The sequence below is a fragment of the Temnothorax curvispinosus genome, unplaced genomic scaffold, assembly GCF_003070985.1.
Source record: "Temnothorax curvispinosus isolate PA1 unplaced genomic scaffold, ASM307098v1 QBEX01003408.1, whole genome shotgun sequence".
Classification (NCBI taxonomy): Eukaryota; Metazoa; Arthropoda; class Insecta; order Hymenoptera; family Formicidae; genus Temnothorax; species Temnothorax curvispinosus.
In genome coordinates, this window is record NW_020213188.1 from 30,998 (window position 1) to 40,731 (window position 9,734).

A 9,734-nucleotide genomic window follows, 5' to 3' on the forward strand; every position below is an offset into this window, starting at 1 on the left:
AGAGAGAGAGAGAGAGAGAGAGAGAGAGAGAGAGAGAGAGCAAGTGATAATAACCAGATTCCATAACAAAATAAAATACTTACTAATTTCGGGCGCACGATAAAATCTTGAAACTAAATATGGTGTTATTTCATTTTCGTGGGCGTGCGATGCGGAACCAAAATCACAGAGTTTCAGCACTAGTTTGCTTTCACTGACTAGAATATTATCCGGTTTGATGTCAGCATGTAGAATATTCGCACGCTTTAATAACTTTAGTGCTAGAAAAAGTTGCTGCGTATACGACCTTACCGCTTTAACGTGTAAGCCAACGTCTTTGCCATACTTCTTTAAAACCTGCAATTTCCCAACAAACATGATTGTCGCAATACTATTAAAATAATTTTAAATCGTAAATCTTATTTACGATAAACACTTATACGTACTTCTCTTAAATTCATAGCTAAAGGTTCGAAAACCATACACAAATGATTTTTGTGAAAGAAATGCCTGAATAGACGCAAGCAGTGAAATCTATCCTCTGGATCAGCGTCGTTCAGCTTTCTAAGAATTTCTAGCTCCTTTAAACCAGTTCTATGCCTGTAAGAATGAAAAGGGTAACAGCATTATGTATTACGATGGATTAAAAAAATCACGAAAGGTTAATGCTTACATTATTTCATTGTTTCTTATAATCTTCACAGCTACGTCCAAATTTCCTCTAGCGCTGTCTCTTGCTCTCACTACGTTACTAAATACTCCTTGTCCCGTATATCCATAGACTACGTATCGCGCATCTAGCGTTTCTCCAACGCGCACTCTGAGAATCCAATTACTTCGTTATTATCAGTTCTCAAGCTTTTTGATATGACTTTTAAATTAAAACAATGACACGAGATGAAGAAGTAATATGTAACTGACCGATAATATCCTTCGGCGTCGTCCCAATTATCTGTTAAACTAGGATTGTCAGGTCCTCCTTGACGTTTTCCTTCAAGTGTAGGGCTCTGGACAATAAGAAATCAGACAATAAATAATAAGAATTGCCAGAGATAAGAGAACAAAATAAATATATAAATAAGGAGAAGTCAAATGAAAAAAAACATACATTAAAATCTCCGATATTATCTGCTTCCGCAAACATGTCCCATTCATTGGATTTTTTTGAAGTTTGCTTTTCTTCCTGTTTAAACCTTTCAGATGTCTTGATGTTCCCCGTTTTGTCAGACTCATTTAACGACGTATCCTCGAATCTAGACTTTCTCTTTTTCGCTGGAGGCGGAGACTCTAGTTTCTCTGTGGGCAGTGGTGGAGTATGGCTCTCCAGAACGGATTCATTGTTATGGGATGGCATCTCTACAGATTTTTGTGATATATTAGATTGGCTTTCTGGAGAACCCGCGACATTGATGTCGGCAGACATATTTGAATCTTCATTTGGTCCACTTAGTCTCTGAAGAGAGAAAAAGGTATATACATATGTATATATATATATATATATATAATCAAACAACATATACATGTATACATGTTTATACATGATAGACTACGACGAGAATATATTACTTACTTTGAGCAATTCTTCTCTTTGTTTTCGTCGACGTTCTATAATAGCTTCTTCATCTTCTTCTTCCTCGATATCGATATCTTTGATGTCCTCTTCGCTCGAGCTATCCGAATGTTCTACCTTGAGACCTTCCGATAAAGAATCCTTATATTTATCGCTGCGTTCTCGCTTGCTATTTCTCTCTCTATCCTTATCGCGATCCCTAACATGATCCCTGACTTGTTGCTTGTCTCGATCTCTGCGACTTCGAGAAGGAGACCTGGACCTCTTATATCGATCGTTTCGTTCTCTTTCCGATCTGGTTCGAGTAGGACTACGTGATCTTCTTGCGGTACTGCGAGACCGATCTTCAATTCGATGGTCGTGATACCGGGCGTCTCGTCGATCGCGACTACCATCATGTCGATCTCTATTTCCATATCGATCTTTGCTTTTACTATCCCTCTTGTCGCGACTAGCATGACGGCGAGGCTCTCTGCTCGATAATCTGTCACGACTGCGTCGATCGTGACTAATGTGACGATCTCGGCTGTCTTGGCGTTCGCGACTTTCCAGCCTGTCGCGGCTCTTGCTATCTGAATTTTTCGCCTCGTTGTTATGAGTTTTTGAACCATGACGGATGGGCTGCTCTCGTTTTCGGTTCTCTTCTCTGTATATACACACACACACACATATATATATATATATATATATTATTATTAACATATTAATAACTATATCTTTCAATGACATTAAATAACGAACGAGACAAGCAATAATACGAATTATAATGTTCATCACTTACCGTCTGTCTGATTCTCTTTTCCGTGTCTCGTCTCTTCTTGATAAATCTTTACGTCTCTGTTGATCATCGTCTGCTTTTCTATTGGATTCGTCTTTTCTCGTATCTTCTTTCTGCCTTTCGTTAGTTTTTCGTGACGATCTGTCATCTCTTCGAGTTTCTTCTCTTTTCCCTCCTTCCTCTCTAAGGCGGACTTTCTCGTCTCTTTTCCTATCAAAATCTCTTCTCTTATCTTTGTGTTGTTCGCGGGTTTTTCTGTCTCTAGTCATATCAACTATAACACGTCTTTCGGTTTTTAACACTTTCTTACGTTCTCTACTGCCTGATTTACTTCTACCTCGTTTCTTTGGTGGTACATCATCAGTATCGCTATCATCTTCTACGAGTATCACATCAGGTGTCTCTATTGTTGTTTTTGTTTCTTCTTCTTCTTCCTCCTCTCCTTGTAACTCCTTGTTCTCATCACCCTTTTCGGATTCATCCGAGAGATATTGTACTAAACACGCTTGCAATCGTTCCTATACATACAAATGCAACTATGATAAAGATTCAGATACTCACATGAGATGCCTCACAATCTCTCAACATAATCTCAATGCAATCTTACAATAATTGAATTATGTACTAAATGCACATTCTGTGATACATGTAAAAATGATAATATACATTAGTAAACATCCTACAGCATATTTTGCAGCAAAAGGCAAGCACTTTTTTCAATTTGTTACAACTCGGAAAATTAAACATAACCATGTGCGTGTGTGTGCGTGTACACATATATAATTCATATGTTTAATTTTCATATATATATATATATATATATATATATATATATATATTTTTTTACTTTTATATACATATATATATATTTTTTTCTCTCACTTTAGAGTCAACGTTATGTCAGCTCTTAAAATACTTTATACATAATTAAAAACTAGTTAAAGACTATATACTATACATAGTGCATATAACATATTATTACTTCAATTAATCCGAAACACATGTTTGCCTACCTTTTGTTTCATTAATTCTTCAAGATCAATATCATCTTCTATGATGGTACAATCTACCTCATCGGAATCAAGATCAACCAATTTTTCATCTTCACTTTCTTCTGTAGAAACAACCTCCAATACGGAGGAAGTTTTTGTTTTCCCATTCATACCAATTCCTTTATGTACCACATTGGAGATCAATTTCTCTTCCATGGTACCGTTCTCCATATTTCTATCTTTTTTCTGTCTCTTGTGTTTCTTGTGTTTCCGTCTATAAGAAGGTATTTATTTATAAATTTAAATTTCGATTTCAATGCATTTATCGCATTAATGTACATATATGATTGCTAGTTTATAAGTTATATTACCTTTCTTGCTTATCCAATCGTTCGTCGTCTTTTTCAATTAATTTTTCCTTCTTATGCTTATGATGCTTATGTTTTCGCTTCTTTTTCTTCCTTTGATCAATCACTCCATCTGCATCAGAATCTAATTCCAAGGGTTCTTGCTTACATTCAGCACCCTCCAAATCTGACGTGCTACAATTATACATATATCGAAATAAGTATCTTGATAAAACAATTGTTCATAAAAAGATTGGAAAGAGAATGTTGATTCTTTTCCATTCTTTCAACAAATCGAGGACAAATCTCTCTCTCTCTCCCTCTCTCTCTGTTGATAATGTAATATTATAAATTGAGTTCTCGTATATGCAATACACTTACCCCATGATAAAGTTTAGTAAATAATTAATAGATAAAACATAAAATCACTACACACAGCAATTCCAATGATCTAAATGATTACAACGATCACAATCAGCAACGATCCGTAGCAAACGCACAAATACACGAATTTCTCTTTCAGTGAGACGCCATTTTGCAAGTTCTGTCGCTATAGGCTATAGTATCTATACAGAGAAAAGCTTGATGCCCGCGTTTGGTTGGAATCCGTCCACTGGCGCCACTATGTGCGCAAAAGGTGTACCTTGAACTACGTGGACATCGGCGTACAACACCACTACCGCCAGGGGCGCCAGGCGCCACGCGCCAGTACATCCAATGATGTTTTATCGACAGTGTCGGAAAAGTAGCGAACGCGGAACAGAGCGAACCTAACCTAACCTCCGTGACAGATGACAGAAAATTGTCAACAAATAACAAATACCAAGCGTCATGTTATGGTCCTCTCTAAATTATACAATATCGCATTGAATTGCATATGATATATTACGGTCTGAAGAGCATCGACAATTTGTCCCGCAAGAAGCCTGAAAGAATATCTGAAGAATATCTTTTTACCCGTTCAATGTTGCCGAGAAGCCCAACGCGGCAGGCGGCTAAAACTATCGCTGGTTATTTGTCGCACGGGGTACCAGCAGAAAGGTAAACAATTAAAGGTAAACTGTGCATTGAGCGTTCTCTCAGCCGTAGTCTGTGACTATCGTTCACGTACTTGTCATTGTTCGATATCATATCTATTCGCAAACCAAAGGAGTTCTAGTGAAATATGCTTCTTAACTCTTCTGTTTTTTTTTGCGGAGGAAAGGTTTTTCCGTGTATAACAAGATCGTCGAATTTAATGTACATACATACAACATACAACTATAATGGTCAAAACTGCCAAATGCGGATGACATTCGTGACCGACCACTTATTTTAGGCTACGAGTTCACTGGAATCTATAGCAAGTGGTACAGCTGTCATCTATCTGTTAAGCTTATTTGATGCTCCGGTGTTTAAGCAGTGCTTAGATGAAAATATGTAAAGATTAAAAGGACCTTAGAGCGAGAAGTGCGATCCTGCGACGCATTGATTATTCGGACAAATTATGACAGGTGACAGAGGGGAAGAACCTAGGCTTTGAGATTATTCAGGTCTGCCAAGCCGTCAAGCCTAATATCCATGTATATAGGACATATAGGTAATTGAAAACCTGTCCTATGTTCTTTTCATACATTTGACAAGACTTTGAATGTTTTCTTCGTGTTTCAGAGCATAAAATTCTTGGAAATTACTAGACAGTCTGTCGAAAGAACCCTGCAAACTTTAGGCGGAGAACCAGATAAAGCAATGACCGAAATTTACTGGAAATACTCTGGAATAACTCCCAGGCAAAGAGAGACGACAAGGCAGAGGAAAATAGTAACAGTTAGAAAAGAGAGATAAGTAACCAAATAAAGGTAAGTGGGAACTGCATATAAATCTTCGTGATTTGTCACTTGCATAAGTCACTTTGGATAACATTTGTAATTTCAGGACATCTATTTTACAAATGCGCTAAACCGCAAAGCGGTTGCAATTTTTTCTTGTGGGTATCTGATAGCGCCGAACCTGAAGATAACGCAGCGAACGAGCATTCAAGTTGGAAGTATCTAATCTGAACAGAAACAATGATGGTTCTGGTCCCTTCTCTCACATTGGCACTTCTAATTACGATTGGGGAAATCCATCCACAAATGATGTTATATGCCAGTGTAATTAGCCCGCTCAAAAGTGAGTAAATTCTTCGATCGGAGAGAGCGATAAACTTTCTCGGCTAAACTCAATTGATGTTAATAATTGATGAGTCGAAGTCTTAGTTAAATATCGCCGGTTAACAGCCATGTCTGTAATGTGTGTAAAAATATTTTCCTTCGTGTTTTTCTTTAGGCTGATGGTTTATAAGGACGCTGGACGACCCCAATAAAGGACGGCAGTTTTACAGGTGTCCCAAAGATATAAACTCCACCTGTAAGTTCTTCAAGTGGGTAGATAAGGATGACGCTGGTAGTCGCGAGAACACGGACTGGAACAATTCCACTGCGAAAGGAAGAGGGAATACAGCACGAAACAGAATCTCTCAAAAAGGCAATGCTCCCAAGAGGCTCAGACTTACCGGGGGCAAGAGAAAGTGCGGAAATTGCGGAAGAGAAGATAAGGTAAAGACTTTTCTTTTGTTTGTTTGTTTGTTTGTTATATTCTCTCTTCCTCTATCTCTACTATTTTCTTTTACTTAAAAAAAATAATAGTAACATTTTTACTGTTCTCAGTTATATCTATTAATCTATCATATTGTACATACATATTATATATATTTGTTTACATTTGCCACTGTTCTTTCACAGGTCACACGAAGAACAGATGCCCATCAAATGGACGAACAAGATTTTTACAGTATTGTAAATAATGTACAGTTTGTAACGATTAAAGTTGTAAAAAACTCAATTAGAACGGAACAGTATCAAACACGACTTTTATCTGTAAGACTGGACTTTTGCCTCATTGAAGTGACAATTTTCATAAGTGTTGAGATGTTTAAAGGAAATGGTTTGATAATCAATTAATGTTGTTTTATAGTTACTGCTTATGTCTTAGACGCGATTAACAATGTTTAATAAATTAAACGACATTATTGTTCTGCTATAATATTGATAAACTTATTACTACATATATACTTTTCGTTTTAGACATTAACTGTCTAACTTTTTGAAAGATACAATATAAAAGAAAATTACCATGTCTAAAAGTACGTCAAACTTTAGCTTTAACAGGTTTTCTTCCTCCAGTCTCACTTCCTTCTTTAACTTCTCGTTCTCTTTGAAAGTACCTCCTGCCTTACTAGATTCTAAAATAAAATTGTCCTTTTTTTTCATATTTGGGAAAGAGAGTGTAAAGGTCTCTGCACGTTAAGTGGAACGTTATATTCTACCTGAAATCCACAGGCCAGCTCAGAAACACAGCTTCCTGGATCTCCAAGGCAAAGACGTATAGGTCCTATTTCTGGCCCAAGTTCCTTTTCTATTAGTTTAGGGTTTAAATTTTTGTCAGGAAAACGGATCCCTTTCTAGTCGGCGTCTTCTTGAGGGAAAACTTAATTGTTAGAACAAGGCATCGCGTCACGCTCTCGTATGTATAAATACTATAAGAGCGTTCCTCCGGAGCTGTTAATAGCAGGGATGCCAGGGACGAATGAGGACGTGGATAACTTGAAAATCAGGTAGTGGGAATACGCACACAAAGGGATGGTACGTATTATATTATATATATGAGCAGCATTATGTAAAAACAAATATTTTGATAATTAAAAATAAAATCTTATTAATAATTTCCGTGCGTATAAGCAATATATTGATTTTCGAAAAGTTACATTTAATAAATATATAACATTTTTTTAAGTAGGTTTTTACTAGGTTTAGTAGGCATTTTTTATTTGTTTATGGTAAATATAGGGAAACCTGAAAAAGCACATTATTTAAAAAGTGCAAAAACTAAAAAATAAAAAATATAATATCTCGCATGATAAGAATATAAAAAGTTCGAAGCAGAAAATCTTTTAAATATATCTTGGCTTAATTGTTTGAGACGGACATTGATGATTTATAAATCGCGCGAATATTCGATAAAATATAATTATATTACAATACATTTTTCAATATTGAAATATTGCGGATATCAACCTACAATTTCAACATGCGAAAGTTATTTAATCTGCGAAAGGTAGTGGTAGTGATGCCACTCTTTTCACGTGAATTTAAGTTGACCGCGCGGGAGACGAAGCGCCTCCGCTATATTGATGACGTTCTCCTTCCGTTTTTCCAGAACGCGGCTTTACGCGGCAGACATGGAACGGAACGGATCGCATTGCATCGCGGATCGATCGGTCTTCGCGAACGAGTGGCGTCGCGAGTTGTTTAATTGGTAAGAGCAGTAAGATCTTTATTAATGCTTTATCTTGCATTGTGTAATTCAGCGCTCGGGTATTGATTTGTAAAAATACGTATTTCAGGTACGGTACTTATTCGGCCGAATGCGCGTCGCGCGGGCAATCGCGAAATATAAGTGACACGCGTATTTTCCAATGTCGCGACGCGACGGTTGCCTCGATACCCCTCAATTACTGATTATAGGAGTTAATTATTTGCCAGGCTAATCATGATCACTAATACGTGTTCGCGATATACAACACTCGCGTTTCGAGAGACAGCTGCGCGACGTCGACCAGATACCATCGAGACAGAACGTAGAATACAGCCAGTTAACCCTGTGAAAGTTAATGAAAGATTCGGCATACGTTGATCTCTTATCGTTCGTTGAAAGTTTTCGCTATTTTTGAACCGGCCGCGGCCGCGCGCGGCGCGCGCGTTGTGCCGCGTACGAGAGGGGTAGGTCGTGACGTCGGACTTCCGCCTTCCGTGTTCCGTCCCTCGCGGCTCGCATTCCTCGCATCGCATTAATCTCGCCGGTGACGTCGGTCTCGCGTTTTAATCTTTCGAGTCGCTGAAACGAGTGCCACGGGAGGATATGCGCGATCACTCTTTCGCAGTTGAACGATGCCACGGCCGCACTATCGAGCTCCTCGATGCCACGCATATACCATAAGTCCATAAATGCTAAATGCTACGCAACGTCGTTTTTGTTTTCTGGAGCTAGGTATTTTACTTATAACGAGATATATGAGAAACGACTCGCGAATCGCCGCGCGCCGTACGTCTTTCTCTCGCCGGAAAGTGAAATGCGTATTTCGCGAGGAATTAGCCGGCTAGGTCGCGCGGTATCTCGGTATCTCGGTATCTGTCATGACGCGACGCGACGCGACGCCCGCGCCGTACTTTCGGGCGCCGCGGGTGTCTAACTCGTATCGAATCTTTCGTACGTATCACCTAGGCTCGTACGTGCAATGATGTTCGAGTTTTCGTGTGCAGTGTGACATACATCAGTGAAAGAATGTTCGGACGAGATATCGTCAATTAATCTTTTTTCTCGGGAGACGAAACGGGAGGTTGGTGCGGGGCGCCGCGGCGCGAGCGCCCCGATTCTCCGAGTCTTTCCCGCTTCCCGCCGTAACGTTCGTGCCACTTCGTGTAACGTCGTCGATCGTCGGTGTCGATATCGATCGGATCGTGTCTCTCTCGCTCCGTTGTGAATGTTGTGATATGTAGTAAAGCGTAAAGCCCGCGTCGATTATAACTCCGGGAGTGCGTACTGCGTAAAGTGTCGCGCGTTACTTCGGTAATTAGCACGCGCGATCGTAACTAGCCTCTCTTTCGCGAGTGTTGCGTCGAACGTACGCGTACGGTTGTGCTAGTGAGAAATGGAGGGACCTGAGACCCTGAGAGAGGAGGCGGCGCGCGACGTGGCCTGGGAGGCATCGGGCGACGCGACGGCCGCGGCGCGGCGGAGCAACCCTGTGGTGAATATTATTTATAATTTATATATTGCTCGCGTTAACTTCACTTCGGAATTACGTGTTTAATTTTCTTCTTCCGTTTATTTGTAAATGGCCTGGTTGAACTACGTCGTACAAGTAATAAAAAGGGAAACTTAATTGTTTGTGACTTTGTACGAAAGTTTACGGAAAAAATTTCTCCGCGGAAATAATACCTATTGTATCGTCGAAAACCTCTTCAACATGAAGAAGTCTCCCGGTTTCG

General features: G+C 39.2%; 2 protein-coding genes and 1 long non-coding RNA gene across 7 annotated transcripts in view; 1 reads left to right on the top strand and 2 right to left on the bottom strand.

The window, feature by feature from the left end:
- Window positions 1–4,219, bottom strand: part of LOC112452478 (serine/threonine-protein kinase PRP4 homolog) — a 12,091-nt gene extending 7,872 nt beyond the window's left edge. For 2 of the 3 annotated variants that reach the window (XM_025012710.1, XM_025012711.1), the window contains exons 1-10: window positions 4,048–4,219; window positions 3,691–3,861; window positions 3,341–3,593; window positions 2,331–2,845; window positions 1,550–2,195; window positions 1,088–1,432; window positions 901–986; window positions 653–799; window positions 426–579; window positions 84–336 (exon numbers count right to left, since the gene is read on the bottom strand). In XM_025012710.1, the coding sequence (XP_024868478.1) occupies window positions 84–336; window positions 426–579; window positions 653–799; window positions 901–986; window positions 1,088–1,432; window positions 1,550–2,195; window positions 2,331–2,845; window positions 3,341–3,593; window positions 3,691–3,861; window positions 4,048–4,052 (2,575 nt within the window). In that variant the 5' untranslated portion in view covers window positions 4,053–4,219. The remainder of the gene's footprint in view (window positions 1–83; window positions 337–425; window positions 580–652; window positions 800–900; window positions 987–1,087; window positions 1,433–1,549; window positions 2,196–2,330; window positions 2,846–3,340; window positions 3,594–3,690; window positions 3,862–4,047) is intronic. The other variant, XM_025012712.1, reaches the window with a different exon arrangement.
- A 179-nt stretch (window positions 4,220–4,398) lies between these two features.
- Window positions 4,399–6,731, top strand: LOC112452483. 3 transcript variants are annotated; one of them, XR_003040508.1, is made up of 6 exons: window positions 4,399–4,721; window positions 4,871–5,245; window positions 5,317–5,504; window positions 5,581–5,817; window positions 5,974–6,242; window positions 6,429–6,731. It is a non-coding gene; the product is annotated as an uncharacterized LOC112452483 (long non-coding RNA). The 3 variants fall into 3 exon arrangements; XR_003040507.1 differs by having other exon boundaries at window positions 4,985–5,245; XR_003040509.1 differs by having other exon boundaries at window positions 4,399–4,707; window positions 4,985–5,245.
- A 42-nt stretch (window positions 6,732–6,773) lies between these two features.
- The window catches only part of LOC112452484 (titin-like), a 25,593-nt gene continuing 22,632 nt past the window's right edge, over window positions 6,774–9,734 (bottom strand). The window contains 4 exon segments of the mRNA XM_025012720.1: window positions 6,774–6,928; window positions 7,013–7,049; window positions 7,052–7,128; window positions 7,131–7,288. Coding sequence (XP_024868488.1) covers window positions 6,774–6,928; window positions 7,013–7,049; window positions 7,052–7,128; window positions 7,131–7,288 — 427 coding nt within the window.